Below are 17,925 nucleotides of genomic sequence, written 5' to 3' on the forward strand. Positions count from 1 at the left end.
TGGTTGGGACTTTGGTGGAATAATTTGCTGGAACTATCTGTCACTTGACTCATTTCATGTCAAACAAAATGCATGTTAAGCGTTTAGTGTTTAAAGCAAGTTAAGGATGGAAACCTTGTTGAAAATTCTGAAGTATCTTTGCTGGAAATCTGTACGTGGTTGCTAGCAGTACTAGCTCAAGCTTCTAATGAGTTTATTTTCTGGACTCGTGTATTATTTGCTTTAGTTTAAGTTGAGCAGGTTATGAGCTATATGTTTAGAGTATCTAGCAAGTAAAAGATGGAGAGTTATTAGATATTTTGAATTGACACTTGCTGGAATTTTCCTGACTTCCAAAGCAAGAGAGAAATTCATGAACTTCTTGAGTTAATTGATTGTAAACTAGCCGTGACTTAATTTTTTTTATATACTCGAGTTAAAATTTCTGCTGTTCGTAGCAAGGGATGGTAGCTTGATACCAAGAGCTAATGATTGATGAAGCTCTTGGCCATTTGAGTAGTTTTTGCAAAACTTAATTCTAATAAAGCGTTCAAGTAGCTGACTAAAATGTGCTTGGAAGCTTCCTGGTTTGCACTTTGGAATGTCTTGATACTTTGGACTTCCTTTGGTTGATTTTGATTAGAATTGAATCTGTTGAGACCTAGGGCTAATGATTGATGAAGCCCTAGTGAAATTGATGTTTGAATTGTGTTTTTGCTATATTGGCGACTTGGAATATAATGTGCAAATGAATTGGAATCGTGAAGTCCGTTTTGGTCCCTTGAATTCGAATACTTTTAAATCAAGCTTTGTGGGAATATTTTGCCTTAATATCAAGTTATATACATTGAGTATATTACGTTAATATTAAAATCTAGATATCGGGACTTTTAAAACCTTGCCGATTTGTTAATTCTTTTCTTTATTTAAACTAGTGTTTCACCTTTAATAAATAATTTCATTAACTTCCAAACTTTAAGTTTTTCACAAAATTATCCTTGACCAATTTTTTAAAGGAAATTTGTTAAAAACATTAGATTTGAATAATTTCAAATAAAAGACAAAGGGAACTTGTTCGGCAAGAAAACTTGTTTGAATTAATTTGGTTCTAGTTTGCCCTCTAGAAGGGAAATACCTTTAAAGAAACCATATGAAATATTTTATTTCTTTACTAGCCTTAATTCCAAGGGAACTATTGATTTGTTTCGAGAAATTAAATTAGTTTTATACAAGATAACCTTTTATATATAAAACAAGGGTTTGTTTAGTAAAACTTATAGTTTTAAAACTTGGATTTCTAGGGTGTAGCGAGGACGTGGACTTCGATTCCTAGCTTGACTGGTGACTTCACTCTTGGTGAGTGTCCCTGCTTGTTCCACGCCTACTTGATTAAAGTGCTTTCTTGACTTGATATGTGATAATCGGAAAATGGTTTTTCTGATCCATCGAAGTGGGCAGTGTGTACTTTATCGCACTAGTTCTTTCGAGTGGTGACTTGCTTGAAATATTTTCGTGAAATAGCTTGCTTGCACTTGCTAAGCATTGAGTAGGGGAATGTACCACACCTGAGGGTGGGAGGGCCTCTTATCCTATCTCAAGTGCTAAAACCTTGGAATACTTGCTAAGTACTGAGTAGGGGAATGTACCACACCTAAGGGTGGGAGGGCCTCTTATCCTATCTCAAGTACTAAATCACCAGGCAGGGGAATGTATCACACCTTAAGGGTGGGAGGGCCTTTTATCCTGACCTGGTAACCTCGTGTTGTGACGTCGTTGGGTGAATCCCTCGACTAGTTTATATAAAGGTATACTCGAGTATTACCACTCTCGTGTTTGGCGTTCGGGCCCGGTAAAGGGGTATGATTGGTGGCCGGAGTTAAGAAAAATAAGAAGATCTACGTGGACCTTAGGTAGTGAGAGTTGACGGAGGGTCAACTACGGTAAATTTTGATCAAGCGTGGAGAATGGCTCCTGAGAGCCCTGTATCCTATCTTGTGCTGTTATACGCTTTCCTAATTGTTTAATTTGTGAAATTGTTACTCGCTGTTTGATTTACGTAATTGCATGTTTTGGGGCACCACTGAGTTTTAGCTCACCCCACGTTCATTTGTTTTCCTTGACAGGTCCTGGCACTTGAGCAAGACTTGAAATCTAATTTCACTTTTATGCATGTAGTTTGAGTTAAACATTGTATCTTCTATTTTGGTTTGCCACTTGAAGCTGGAAAATGTGTAAACCCTAATTTTGTCATTTGGCTGGTGTGTATATATTTTTGTTGGGTAAAATTATATGTTTTTGGGATGGTATGGCTTTAATCCTTGTAAGTAACGCGTGAAGTGTTTAAGAGCCGTCGATTGGCTATCTTATAAATGTTGTTATCTTTGAAGCTAATGAGGATTTAGTTATCAGTCTATCTGGAAGGAAACGGTGTTGTAACAGCTTAGTTTATTCTTCGGAAGGATTTGGGCTAGATTGTTTGCGTGAGTCCTGGCGAGAGCTAGGCAGACGGCCCGCCAACCCTCTGGTTCGCCTTAGGGGAAAGTGGGGTCGCCACAAAAACTCCTATTTATAGCCGTAGTAAGAGGTAGAGGTTGAAAGCATGTATACCACTCTACTGGCCTTGCAAGACACGCAGTCACATCAGGACTGTGCCAACTCAAATATTATCTCTTTATTTTATATTTACTAATAAAGAGATAATACCAATAAGTAATTCCTTGATTGGTCGAACTTGTAGGGACACGTGACGTGGTGCCATTTGATTGATTGGACATGCTATTGCAGTATATAAGAAGTATATATGGATTAAACGACTCTAAATATTATCTCTTTAATAAGAAATAAATATTTAGATATCTATCCAAAATTCTATCAAGTCATATAGACATGTGACATGATATGATTTAGTTGGTGGAGATAACCTTGCAGTTTGAATTGATTTGGAACACCTCCACATGCTACGGCGCGAAATATAATTGGCCATTTAATATCCAATTTTCCAAGTGTACATGATATATGGTAATATCCAATTGGATAAAAATAATTTATAGATCAATGGTAATTTTTTGGGATTTAATTAAAATTCTATTGTCTACAATTTATAACTGTGTTAGCAAAACTAACCGTTGACTTTTCTAGAGAAAGAATTGTATATGGTTGTGGTTGAGAGGGCAAAGTGTGATTACTACACCAATACAAGGGGGTCAAAGTGTTATTAACTCATTTTTTAATTGTATAAATTAACTATGCTTAGTAAATTTTTTTTCCTTACACGCAATGTTGGACAGTTAATAATATGCAATTCGTTGCTCTCTTATATTTATAATAAAATTTCTCTTTTCTGAAGGTAATATCTCTTTGCAATTACTGCACTTAAGTTTGAAAACATGCAAACTTGTATTGTAATTTATGATTTTAACTTACTTCTTTGGTTTTTATTTTGTTGAAATCTAACAAAATGGGAAGATGAAAAACTTGAATCTAGTATTGGTGTAGCTATAACACTTAGGCATGTTTGATAACCTAATTGAGCATTTAAATTTAATGGATTTAGATCTTAACATGTTCAAATATGTTTAATAATCAAAACTAAAATATTTGAATTAATTAAATGACACTGAATTTTCTAGACAAAATTTGCTTCAAAAAATAAGTAATGAACTATTCACGTATCATTAAACGTGTGATATATAGTCAAATGTATCAAATTTAGTATTTAGTAATTCAATAATTTAATAAATTCTGATTTCAGTTATTAAGTTTTATTTTTATCAAATGCAACCTTAGTAAAATTATTGAATGAACATAACCGAAAGATTCTTCTAGTTGACTAAACTCTTTAGTATGCTTTAACACATTTCAAAAGCTTGATGATGACAAGCCTCGCTATGGGCCCAATGGGTCTCTCCCAAAAATCTGATAACCACAAATTTTGTTGGGTAGTAAGTCACAAATACAAATGGATCTGTCACCAATTTTAGGCTACCAACCATTCAATTTCAGTGGAAGAATTACTGGGCCTGATTTCAATTTGCCACGTATAAGTCCAAAATTAGTCCCATCCATTCTTTCCACGAAATTTATGTAGTTGTCCACATTTAAGAAGTCCAATCACTCTGAAGGTAATGTCCAAGAAGATTTGGGAGCATTACAAATTTTTCCGAAGGTAAAAATTTCTTTACCTATTCCAGTTCTATCATTTTAATTTTTTTTTATAAATATACTTTCATTCTCTTATAATTCTTTTTATTATATTATTTTCTATGCATTTTCCCCATCACAAAAAAAAAAAGCATAAATTTCTACTCAAACTCCCGGTCCTCAAGGTCTGACCATAGTTAATTTTGTACTAGTTATCCAACAAGAACTTTTCTAAAGCAGAACTTCATCCAAGATCCTACGGCCTTGCATTTTCTGGTGTTCATATATGTCAATTTCCTTCACAATCTTTAGATATACTTCATTTAATTACATCTCCATGGATTTTAACTAAGTTGACTTTAAGCCTAATCAATTAACATATTTTAATTTTGAGCAAGCGTATACACATCTCTATATATATCTATAAAGCATGAGGAGGGTTTCATATTAAAATTTTGTGTCATCTTTTGATTTTCTAATTGTAGCCTCATCAAAGACAAAAATTACTAAAGATAATTACTTTAGTAATTTCTAATAACTTCCACTTCCAATAACTTCTATTTTTTTTTATTTGTTTGCCAAAAGAACCATAACTTCTTTTCTTTTCTTTTCTTTTTATGCCCAAAAAGGGAAAAAACTTCTAATAACTTCCATTAGTTGGTTTTCATAAAAACAACCTAATTTTTTCTTAATTTGCACACTCATAGTTCACCCAAGTTGCTTCATATATCATATATGTAGAATGTTTTTTAGGTTTATATGAATTATCCCATAGCTACCACCTGTCAAATCAAAATGCTCATATAAATCAAGACATGTCCAAAAAATTTTTAATCATTTCGATTTTTCCATGTACAAGATCTACAGAATAAAAATATTTACTTGCTAATCTTTAGAGTAACACCTTCAGATCTCTACAGATTAATAGTCATATCCACAGTACAAGATACTCAACTTTTACCTATGTAAGAAGATACTTTTTCAAATTTTAGTTAATTTACAAATCATTCCCACGACCAATGTTTTGAAATCAAATCTGATCAGTTGGTTCGAACGGTCAGACTGCCAATCAATTATGGCTCCGATCTAATTCATATTTTGACTCGACTAGGGCTAAAAACCAATCAAAAACTGTATGAACCATGTGAATCATGCAAATCGAAATGAATCGTGAATTGGTGATTGTATGGCTTTGTCAATTAAACTGGAAAAAAAAAAAGAAAAAATAGTATTTTAGAGCCATAAAGACTGATTCCTAAAATTTATCTTTGAAGGCCCAAGTTCTTTGAAATATTTACATTTTTATCAATTGATGTCTTATATTAGTCGAATGTCTTATGTTTTGCACATATTTTTATGTATTTTATTATTTTTTAAAATTATTGAATAGGAGTTGAATCAATCAGATTGATTGAACCGCAATCCAGATATCTCACCAGTCACTTACCAATTCGAGGATTAAAACCTATGTTTTCAAACTCGGATTGGGTATTGTCTCGGCCGAACTCAGGGGTCAATGGGTTCAATCAGGTTTGATCCGGGGTCAAATCGAATGACGTCATAAATATATATTAATATATATAATAAAAAATAATATATAAAAGTGTCCCTTAAATTAGTGGTTTACTACTTTATATGATTCTTTGATGAATTTAGATTTAACCCAAAAGGACTCTAGTTGAATAACTTTAAAAGTTATAAGTAGAAATGTAGTTTAGAAAATATGATGGGTTAATTTTACATTTTGCTAAAATTATAAAGGGTCAAAATATAAATAGCGAAACATTTAGGGTTTTCAAAGTAAATAAATGTCAAACCTAATTAGGAACTCCCATTTTCTTTGTTGCGCTGTCACTTGCTTTCCCATTTTTTACTTTCTTTTGTTTCTTCTTCTCCTTCTTCCTTTAGGCTACACCAATGACCAACTCTTCCTCTCTTCTTTTATATCATACAATAAACTCACATGAATGTTCTCTCCTTTCTTCATTGTTTTTTTTTTCCCCTCTTCTCTCTTCTCTTCCCTTTTTTGCTCATTTCTTTTTTTTTCCTCTTTATCCTAAATCCAAATCAACTCTCTCTATCGCTTCTGTGTGTTTGTTCATCTCATGCATGGCGAATTAGGATCCAGTTGGGAATTAGGACACGAGAACTTCATGCATATTTGGTCAAAATTTTGGGTTTTGGAAAGTGAAGGTTAGCTAAGGAGGTTTGACATGAAGGGGCTTTCAAATCGAAGTACTGCAGCACTAGGTTTCTTTTCATCTTGGCAAAACTAGTCAAAGCATCCGTCTTATTCCAACGCAAAGGAAAACAAACTGGGTTTTGTTTGGTTTCATCAATTCTTGGTCAAATCCAATTTTTTATCGGATTTGATCGAATTTTTTAAAGATGATTTTTTAAAGTAATTTATTAAGTTATGACTACCGTCCGGTTGGATGGGAATTCTTAGAGTTGACTTATTAGTCAGAGAAATCCCATGGGAAATGGTGCTTAGAATGGAAGGCAAGCAAACGAGGTCAGTGTCCGAAAGTCAAACGTGAATCCAGATCAATTACGTACAGAAGAAAATACTTGAAGCCTGCCTAAAATGCCTGTCATAGAGTGATGGCTGAATTCGGTCTAAATCCACATACTCTGCCGTCTGCTTTGGCCAAATCATTTAATCGTTCACCCTTGAGATCTTAAATTTAGACTTTTACTGGATCTCTGTAGAAAGGAACAAAAAAGGGAAAAAAGGGGGAAAGAAACTATAAGTCTTTTATTCATTGAATCTTTTCTTTTTATTCATCAACCCTTTTCGGGATGGATTGTTTACTTTTTTTTTGCGAAGTTGGAGCTTGTGACAATTTACTTTTGGTACAAAGTAAGTTATGGATTAATCTTTATCTCATAGCATATATAAAGTTGTATTTTGCATTTGGAATTAATAATCAAGCAAAGAGATGTCTTTACTCAAACAGTCGTATTTTCTTCAAAAAAAAAAATGTTGTACAATAAAATTGTCAAGTTTTTCTATGAGAATTTCTACTTTCATAATTTTCTTTATTTTTTAACTAATAACCATCCTCTTGTATATTTATTATATTGCATGTGACTGTCGTCTTTCATACATGGCATTCCAAGAAGGATGCACAAGGGGGGCCGACACAATCAATGTTCAAAAACATAAAAATTTTGCCCTTCGAATTTCTTTTCTAAGAACTTGTTTGGGAACTTAAAAAATATTCCCCCAGTTTCTGGTTCACAAAAAAAAGAAAAAAAATGAAGCACGCAAAAATTGCATCAATGGATACATTGCACCCCACAACCCCCCCCCCCCTCCCCCGTCTCCCCCACAACAAAAAAAGCATAAATGTATAAGTAAAATTACTTCCCATTTCTCAATGGAAATCATGACAGAATTTCGAATAACTGTTCATAAAAACTCAATTATGATCATGACTATATATGACAAGAAAAATAATAGAAAATGAAAGGAAAAAACTTGTGACTCAATAAAATAAAACTGATGACTTCTCTTCTTACAATGCAAAAAGGAAGCTACATGCATTACTTATGGCATGAGAAGCACTTTTTTTTCTGTTTTTTTTTTTTTTTTTAAAAAGCGGCATTAGAAACGTATGCATTGGAGAACTTCCAACCTAATGCACTTGCTTGTAATCGTGCCTAACTTCCCACTTTGCTTAACTTTTCAGTTTACAATTCTCAAAGTCCATTTATTCAATTTCACAATATAGACTTCCCAACTAAAATATATACACGAATTCAACCCAAACTTCCAAACCACCACAGAAAAATGGCCTTAGTTAGCAAGCCGAAAAGACCTATGATCTCCCTCCAATCTAGCCTCTCCACAACCCTTTGTTTTATTGTAGTTTTCACAATCCCAGCTCTTCTTCTCCTTCACACCCCTTCAAGTTCAGTATGCAAAAATTCATTTACTCAAATCAAGTCATGGTCAGGTGATCTTCGCACTGCTGAATTTGCTTGGAATCGTCTAAAGTTCAACCATGAAAATCCCCCATCAGAAACTCTTAAAATCGCCGTCTTCTCAAGAAAATGGCCAACTAGTGCTACCCCTGGTGGCATGGAGCGCCATGCGCACACCTTACATACTGCTTTAGCTCGCCGTGGACATCAGGTTCATGTCTTCACTTCTCCACCTGATCAAGATGATAATGTTCCACGAGAAAGTCAATCTTTTTCACCTGTAATTCATTGGCACGAGGGTGAACCGGGAAGATGGCGGTATAATAAAGCTTTGGAGCAATATGAAGCAGAAAACAATCGCCGAGAATTTGATGTAATTCATACAGAAAGTGTAGCACTTCCGTTCCATGTAGCACGTCGTGTTCCAAACCTAGTCGTATCATGGCACGGTATAGCCCTCGAGAGCGTGCAGTCTAGTATATATCAAGATTTGGCACGGCTGCCTAACGAGCCGATTTCTCCTGCTTTTAATAGTAGTCTACATGGGGTGATCCCCAAAGTTCTGAATGAGATTAGATTCTTCAGAAACTATGCTCACCATGTTGCTATAAGCGACAGCTGTGGAGAGATGCTAAGGGATGTGTACCAAATTCCAAGTAGACGAGTTCATGTTATTGTCAATGGCGTAAATGAGAAAGATTTTCAAGAAGATTTGAGATTAGGCAATCAATTCAGAGCCAAAATTGGTGTGCCTCAAAATGCAAGCTTAGTACTTGGTGTTGCTGGAAGGCTAGTGAAGGATAAAGGTCATCCATTGCTATATGAAGCCTTCTCAAAACTCAAGGAGAAAAACAGTGATGTTTACTTGATAGTTGCAGGCTCTGGACCATGGTTACAAAGATATAGAGATTTAGGGCCTCAAGTGATTGCTTTAGGCTCAATGAATCCATCAGAATTACACGCTTTTTATAGCTCTATTGACATTTTTGTTAATCCAACGCTTAGACCACAGGGGCTTGATCTCACACTCATGGAAGCTATGATGAGTGGAAAGCCTGTGATGGCTTCAAGATTCCCTGGCATTAAGGGTACAATTCTTGTAAATGATGAATTTGGATTCATGTTTTCGCCGAATGTAGAATCCTTGTTAGAGGCTTTGGAGTTGGTGGTGGCAGAAGGATCAAAGAGACTGTCACAGAGAGGAAAGTCATGTAGAGACTATGCATCTTCAATGTTTACTGCACAGAAAATGGCATTAGCATATGAGAGATTGTTCCTTTGCATCAAGAATGAAACGTTTTGTAACTACATTTAGACAGTTTGATTCTTCTTTCTATACTCTTCTTACGCGAAACTAGTTTGTTCTTGAAGACTATGTAGATTGCTTTGCATTTTATAATAAATTCTTTTATACAAAGAAACTAATACTCCTCTTGTTCTTATCTATTTCTTGCTTCTTCAACAAATGAGATTTTTTTTTTTTTTTTTTGGTCTCAATTAGCTCTCAAAGTATGAATGATTTTACTCCTTGGTTGACATGGTGCAACCATGCTAAGATAGAAAGCATAAACTATTGAGAGGTGTTTAGTAGTTAGACCTTCTTGAAATTTACGACCAACAAATACACATTATAATTGGCTTTTCTTTTCCTTTTTTTTTTTGATTGGTTAATTACAATTTTCTGATGCACTTAGAAATGAACCAAATGTCGTAAAATCAGAGCTAGTCTAACCTGAATTATGGGCAAGAACGAGTAGAGAGATTCAAATCTGCCAAAATCGCAACCTAAAATTAAAACTATCAGAGCAGACATTTTCCAAGGAAAACGAGTTCATTCCCATCAGCAATAGTTGTACGTTTTTCCATACTGAGTGCTAAGAAAATCCCCTACACGTTAAGCTGGAGATGACTAGTTCTATACACTTTATGCTCCTATTTCTTTTGTTGTTAAGCACCTAATACAACAATGTGGATAATCTATTCTGTTCAAAGCGACCATAAGCCTGTCGAGTTCTCAAGAATAATAGCACACTGAATGCTAATCCCAAAATAGAGATGCCTCCCCACCAAACAAAGGTATAGAAATAGCATTTTCTACCCATACAGACTATGTCAGTGACGGCTCCAAGGCCTGAACCAGCATTGGCATCATAGACTATTGCTGCAAGGACACCATACAGAAGTGATCCAAGAGGGATGTTTGTAATGAGAATGTTGTGGTTGACACCTACACTATTAGGTCCGAACAGCTCAGATGTTATTGAAACTGCAGCTGCAAATATGAAGCCAGAGCTCAATCCAATCAAAGCTGTTCCTGCTTGAAGTGCCATTTGACTGCTTGTTGCAGCAAGCAAGAAGAATGCGATTGGTGTAGGCAGCAGTGCAATTGCCAACCATCCAGTCCTTGCGAAATAGAATCTTCTGCACATACAAAATAGTTCAAAAGTTAGAACCAGCATACATAACCACTTCAACAGTAACCTAATTGTTAGGAAGCTACTCTGCTTATAGTCAGGGATCCAAATTCTGATTTCCGTTTCTCCTTCCGATTCTCAAATATATGAAAACAAAACAGAACTACAAAACATGTGCAATGTACACTTTACCATACAAAAAGATAAAGTCCTGAACTTACGTCCTGATTAAGTCTGGTACAGCTGAAAGCAGGCGACCAAAGAAGGAGAGGGATGAATAGAGTGTTATAAGGAGTTCAGTCTTTGAATATTGTCCAAGTGACTCTGCAATTTGCCCGAGGTTATTGCTGTAGACTAATCCAATTGTACCTCCACAGAAGTATACCAAGTAATATAGCCAGAAGTCCAGCCTACGAACAAGCATTCGAGCCTTGTGCTCTTCCCCTAGCATTATCAATTGATCCTTCTCAATTACAGTCTTGCAACACCTTCCATTGGATTCAGTACTTTCTTGTCTAGAAATTCCTTTAACACTTTCGTCACCGTCGACAGAACAAAGGGATCCATTTCTTAAGCTATTATCTCGATTAAGAAGCCCCCTATGCAGTTCAAGATCATCATGATCAATAAGTATGAAACTGGAGCCTTCCATGCGGAAGCGTGAGTAAATTTTTTGATCGAACCAATTTCTTGCATATACTATACCAGGGACACCTAAGGGAAGTAGGAGGAGGAAAATGGCACCGCTAAATAGGAAACGTGCAGCTTTTGTACTCACTGGATGTAGAAGAAGGAGATATATGCCAGTAATGACAGCCAAGAAATTCAATATGATGAATATAAACTGATCACGCTTGACAGCATCAGGAGGAAGGGTATCCAGAGTTGGTTGACGAAGAATAGGAATGAGTGCTACCAGAGATGTGAACAACGGTATGAAGGCGTTGAGAAGAAGATAGAGTTCACTAGATGAAGGGTTCATTGCTGTAGCAGCAAGATTGTAAAATGCCGCGCTTACTCCATTGAAGCTCACTGTGAGAGCAAGTGCTAGTGGTCTGTTAGATGGGAAGTTTTTTATGCAGAGTACAAAACAGACTGTGTTGAACCAGCAAATGCTGCATCCATCCAACAAGCAAAGCAAGAACATCTGCAATGAAAATACAGGCTGCCAGGGTCAATACAAAGAATGCAAAAAAGTAGTAGTAGGAGAAGGATCACCGCCTCACAAGTTCCATTTCAGTCCAGTTGAGGGCAAAATGGTTCTTTTTTATTTTTTACATCACAATCCTATTAGTTTACACCATGTCTAAATTCATTCAAAACATACTTCCACCTATTTACATCTCCGGAGCAAACTGGTTTGGACTGGAACTTGCCAGGCCTCTAATCCGAAATTTAGATAACAGATACAACTCAAAAGTTTATCCAAGTTCTACAGCAATCCTATCTTGTGTCGTCTTGATATTGTTCCTTTTTCAGAACATATTAGCAAGAACAGAATTTGGAGTTGCAAGGAGCTCCAATTATGTGATTTGTTGAACCAGTAGTATAATTACATGGCTTAACTCGAGCCACAAAAAAAGAAACTAAAAATAAAAAAGGGGACAAAAACAAGAAATGGGGCAAATGTTTCAACCGCTCAATGGTATTGTCAGAAAATTTCCACAAAGAACAGCTGCACAAGTATTTTATGCTACTCTGTTTTTGTTATCAATTAGTAATAACCAGGTCTTGAGAATTAATCATAACCAGCTGTATACATATCAATTAATAATTTCACTAAACAAGTCTTGAGAATTATCCTTATTGATGGCTATTGAAGGGGGGCTTTTGGTCCTAATTGAAGGGGCATTTCACTGTCAAAGTATTGTAGCACACTCACTTGTATGTCATTTCTAAATAATTCTACTGAACTTTGGCAAATGCCGTATAAGTTTGGTGCTTTTAAATTGTAATGGTGTGAAGGAGATGGTTAGAAATTAAGTCTAACAAGTCCTAATCGAAACTTTACTAGGCAAAAGTTATTATGTGATTGTTTTCTGCATTGTAGTTTAGTTTCTCTCTCTCTCTCTCTCTCGTCATCCAAGAAGAGTGGTTCCAAAGAATCATGGTAATAAGCTATTTCTCATTTTCAAATTATGAAATTACTATAATAAATAAATCTTCTTTCTACCAATAAATGAGTAGATCTTATTGGCATACATTTGCTTAATCATTCTCATTTGTTGACGAGATTGGTGAGTAGGGACTGAGAATGGTAGGACCACACTTACCATAGGATTGCTCCCCCTCCTTCTGTTGCAACTATTAAATCCTTAACCTTAAAAAAGGGTTAATTATATTAACCTCCCCTCAGGTTTGATCAAATAACAAATCAGACCTTGTAATTTGACCATATAACATATTCCCACCAGCACTAACTCCCGTTAATGATAGAAACAATAAAAAGACTAAATGACCCTCATCGCTTATCAGCCTGCAAAAGTGTCCTCCATCAAAATGGATTCTTTCACTTTTTCCTTTTTCTATTCATTGAATGTAGTCTCAAAACTATTTTCTTACGATGAAAGAATTGTTCTTCTTTTGCTTTTCCTAAAATATACTACTAAAAGAATTGACAAGCACCAAAAAAGAAAAATACTCATAACTTTTTGGAAAGAATAATGCAATGAATTAAAAGAAGAAGAAAAATAAAGATAACATGAGATCAAGGAAAGATTAGGACAAGAAGAACTTTGTAGTGAGAGAGCTAACTAGATAAACTAGGAATTATCAGCAAATATAAATCAAGAAAACATGCGGAGCCAACAACAGAACTACCTCTTTTCCTCCTCTCCCTATCGTTTCCCTGAGCTAATTCCAGTTGCCAAGCCAAATCCCGTACTTCTGTATCTTCCACCATCTTTCCATCTTTTAAAGCTTAATTAGATGACATATCTTCGCTTGCAAACACAAAACCGCACAAGAATATATCCATGGATCTGACACCTATACACTTATGCCTAAACATTAAATTCCGATGTTGGATTCTTGTCCTGACATTTCTTTTTTTTTTTTTGTCAAAACTTGTCCTGACATTTCTTGAAGTACTTTTCTATGGGTTTTAAGTTTTTCCTTTGTAAGAATGTCTATGGGTTTTATGGCTTTGAAAGTTAGATTGCTGAGGCCATTGTGAGCCTGGATATTGAGATTTTTGGTTCATCTTTATTTTTGAGGTAAATAACTCCTCATAGATGAACATAGGATGAAGGCTTTAGGTGGTGGAATTGTGTTATTTCAAACTAGTTGGGTGGGAGGAAGAAAAGGAGATGGGTGGGCATTTTAGGAACTATAAAAATGATATTGCAAATTCTGACGGAAGTTAAAGAGTCCACGTGAGTTGACTAACGGTAAGGGTTTTTTATTTTATTTTTGGTTACAACCTTATGAGTTTGAGGGGGCTTGTAGTAATTTAGTCAAACCTAGAGGTTCGGTTAGCAGTTTGGCTAAACTTCAAGGGAGGTAAATGTAATTTATCCTAAAAAAGTATAATAAGGTGATGTGGTGTGCCAAAGGGATGGAAAGGAGTAATAGATTTTAATTTTATTATTCAATAGTTCAAAACTAAGAAAATCAAAATAAGTATAAGAATTAATTTGGTTAGTTGACACCAGAGGTCCGAACGAAGAACAAAAACTGAATTGATCAAATTTGTTGTTTTTGTCAACGTAATTGGTTACTATTTTCTTGTGATGAGTGTTATTGTTACAAATGGTGCACATTGTACTCATTTGAAGTAGAATAACTTTGCTTTTGGATTGAGAAATTCAATGAAAAATTTGAAATCTTTTCAAATCTCTTTAATTGCTTAGATTATTTGGGAAGTATTTCAATTTATAAGTCACAATTTATTTTAGTGTTTAAAATCAAAAAGTTGTGGCTAACAAGTCAAAATTGAAGACTTATAACTGCAAGAAGCAATGAATCCAAGAAGTTCCAACTTCACTTTAACCCAACAAACTTCATCCACTTAAATTTTGACCCCAAATAAACATAAATAGCATGAAAAGCAAAAATAGAAAAATAAAAAAAGGAAAGAATAGCATAAGAAGCCAAATTGGGTCAAATTCTCATGATGAGAGAAAAGAAATTATATCACGTTAAGCAATACCATAACAGCATAACTAGCTACTCACAATGCTATTTTTTTTTTCTAACAATAGAGAGGAAGAAATTTTAAACCTAATCCTCAATCCAACTCAAAAGGCAATTGCTGACTTTCAAGTTGGACCAAGGGATTTAAACTCTCATCACTCAACCCTCACTGGACCGATGAGGGAGATACTCACAATGCTATATACATGTATCCCTTTCATGGCAATTTCGTTCAGGATTGAAACACAACTGCAAACAGATATACCCAATAACACCTATGTAAAGTTTGAAGCTTATGTATGGCAAAGTCCTATACAAATTGAGACAACAAAGCGTGGTTTTGTTGACACGACATTTTATCATAATCGAGAAGTCATGAATTCGAGTCATTAAACGGGTAAGTAAGAATACTATTGATTCTCTTATAAAAAAGGAAAAAAATATAATTAAAAAAGTAAAATAAAAAAGTCCTATACAAATTTTAATATTTTTAAAGCTTATTTTATCCTTTCATTAGAGGATTTAACAGCTATAATTACATGATTATGAAAAACCATATATTTTCAGCTAATTTTGATTCTTATATTCATATGTCATTGTGTCAATATGTGTTCCATTTACTACCCCCACCATATGGAATCGTCCAACTTGACATTTCTATTCTATGGCTGCCAACTTTGAAATATTATTTCTTCCGACAGTGAAATTATACAAAACTCTTAAAATTTTGATATCGACCAACAGTATTTGTTGTAACTTAAAACTGTCATAACAAATTATTTTTCTAGGAAAGCTATATATACAAAGAAAATAGATTAGAGAAAGAAGGTCATTATGGTTTAGAAACATGAATTAATCTATCAAAAAAATTCTTGAGGATGTGATACATAGTAAGAAATCAATTTAATTTTGAGAATTTGATAAAGCCCAAAATTTAGGGGAAAATAATTTTCTATTTTCTTTTTCACCGTGACACGTCTGGATGTCATATACAAGTAAATATGAAGGGATAAAATTAAATAGTTCGACAAAAACAAAACGATCTTTGTAATTCGCAGTACCTCGATTAAAAAGTTTAATTTGGACATCTTTTTCCAGCGGAGGAAAGAAAAAGTGCAAAATCATAGTGGTGAAGTGGTAGAATTAGCAGAAGAAACTGGAATGTACTACTTTTTCTTTCACTTTAAAGTATATTCTCGTAGCTATCATTCTCCTTTTTATCTATTCATGGTCAAAAGCCTCTTTGTGTTTCCTATCACTATCTTTCTTTCTAAAAGCATCCACAGAAATTGCACAACAAATGTGGTACTGGTACCATACATATTTTGTTCTTTTTCCGTTGAGAATGAATAATATGAAAATAATTAAAGAAATGCATACTGCACAAGAACGTTATTTAAGCTCCCATCAAAAGATGACCTTTACAATGATGCACATCTTTCTTTTCACAAAAAAAAAAAAAGAAACAAAAAAGATTATTTCTTTTTTTTTAATGATTCTTTTTTCAACCTTTTGAAAGAAAGTTAAGAAAGCATGCAGGACAATGTTTTAATGGCGTCTTTTTTATTTTTTATATTGAATGTCTCAATTTTGGGGAATATAAATATGAACTATTCCACTCATAGGATGGGTTTTTTTTTTCCTAATTTGCCTTGATAATAATATCAGAGTTTAATGAATTCACCTCTTTTAGACGTGTGCTTATATATTGTGCTTCAGAAAAGTGTCATGATTTAGGGAGTACAGTAAAGGTAAGTGTGTATTTACGTAGTTATTTAGGTGTGATTGAAGCATATTAACGAATACTCATTGGTTATCTATTCAAAAATTCATATTAATATACCAGTCAAGTGTTGTTATAACTATGTAACGGATACCTATTGGACACCTATTAAATATTTCATATTAATATGCTAGTCATGTGTTGTTGGTAATTATATATTAAATTCATCACCATCATCGTTGAATTGTTAAAGAAATAGTATGAACCAATTTGGACCAAGAAACTATCATCCGCTCAAGTTCACAAGGACCATGCAAATGTGGGAACATTTTTTTTTTTTTTTTATGTAATTCTTCATAGGATGGTTCTAACAACTTTTCTTTTTATTTTTTTTGGGTTCTACTAACAACTTTTATTGTCTCATATAAGTTTAACAAAATATGTTACCACAATTTTTATAGAAACGCCCTAGAAAAAACCATTCTAGTAAAGCCAAAGAAATAAAAGGGAAACATTTATATAGCCACCCACTGAATTTCTTTTACTTTTAAAAAATAAATAAACAATTTCATTTTATGCTGACGGAAGAATCACTAAGGACAAAAGGGAAGTGTAATAATAGTATGTTCTTCGAAGCCATGAAACTGTTTCCGACAATAAATATGAGTTCATTCATTTTTGTAGTACACATATCAAGTGTAAGTTAAGTGTAGCAATAAGGAAAAATGTTAGTTAATTGTATTTTGCTAGTATATTAAATGGTACCAATTAAGCATACCTATTAACTATCTTACTAGACTTGGAAATTTTAAAGCCGTATATGCCAAGAGTTCCAGTACAAGAGTATTGAGAAAAGATGAAGAGAAAAAACTTACCACAAAATAAGGCAAGGTGATAAATTCCCGAATCACAAGCCATTGGACTCCGTAACCAACTAGTCCCATGAAGGCAGCAATGAGCATCACCACCCACAACGGCAAATACATCAAGGCCAACCCCGACGACCACCCAAACGCCTTGCCAAGGTCCGACGCCGTCGCTAAATAGTTCAGTTGCACCTGTGACACCCCTAGAACCTCCTTCAGCTCCGACGAATATGCTGAAAAATCGAAATTTGTCCCCGTAAATGCCTGAATCCATACAGTAGCCAGAAGGATCATCCATTTTCTTGATTGACCCGCCATTTGGATTTCTTGAAATTAATGCAAAGAAAGATTTAATCAGGGTTCGCCGGGAAATCCAGAAAGCCGCCGGTGGCTGTGACTATAATGAAATTTTTGCTGAAAAAGTTTCGGTTATTTGGCAGGGAATGAATGAATTAGCGCTGCCCAGTCTCTCAACGTGGCCTTATTTATATACGCTCAGGCATTTTGCCATTTTCAATCCATGATGTGGACAAGAAAGATAATGACTCATGAAATAGAGAAAAAGGTTCTACTCTTTTTGTTTAGATTTCTCTTTTCTTTTTTTGTATAATTCACATGCATCGCATCCATTTTACGATTTGCGACTAATTCTGTTCGAATCGCGTCGGCCTCTTGCAGTAGGAAACTCTTCCAACATTAATTTTTTTTCCATTTCTATGGATTTTGAATCCTTTGATTT

At 34.5% G+C, this 17,925-nt stretch overlaps 2 protein-coding genes across 2 annotated transcripts; one reads left to right on the top strand and one right to left on the bottom strand.

The window, feature by feature from the left end:
- The first annotated feature begins 7,851 nt into the window (after positions 1–7,851).
- LOC113702833 (uncharacterized) lies at positions 7,852–9,474 on the top strand. Its single transcript, XM_027223987.2, has one exon. The coding sequence runs from the start codon at positions 7,916–7,918 to the stop codon at positions 9,362–9,364; it is 1,449 nt and encodes a 482-aa protein (XP_027079788.2). The 5' UTR covers positions 7,852–7,915; the 3' UTR covers positions 9,365–9,474.
- A 387-nt stretch (positions 9,475–9,861) lies between these two features.
- On the bottom strand, positions 9,862–17,652 carry LOC113703594 (protein NUCLEAR FUSION DEFECTIVE 4-like). The gene is made up of 3 exons (XM_027225007.2): positions 17,196–17,652; positions 10,685–11,610; positions 9,862–10,470 (listed from the first exon to the last, which is right to left on the bottom strand). Exons 1-3 carry the CDS (start codon positions 17,502–17,504, stop codon positions 10,005–10,007), a joined length of 1,701 nt encoding a protein of 566 aa, XP_027080808.2. The 5' UTR covers positions 17,505–17,652; the 3' UTR covers positions 9,862–10,004.
- Between the last annotated feature and the right edge of the window lie 273 nt (positions 17,653–17,925).

Source organism: Coffea arabica, chromosome 8e (genome assembly GCF_036785885.1).
Source record: "Coffea arabica cultivar ET-39 chromosome 8e, Coffea Arabica ET-39 HiFi, whole genome shotgun sequence".
In the NCBI taxonomy this organism is placed as follows: domain Eukaryota; kingdom Viridiplantae; phylum Streptophyta; class Magnoliopsida; order Gentianales; family Rubiaceae; genus Coffea; species Coffea arabica.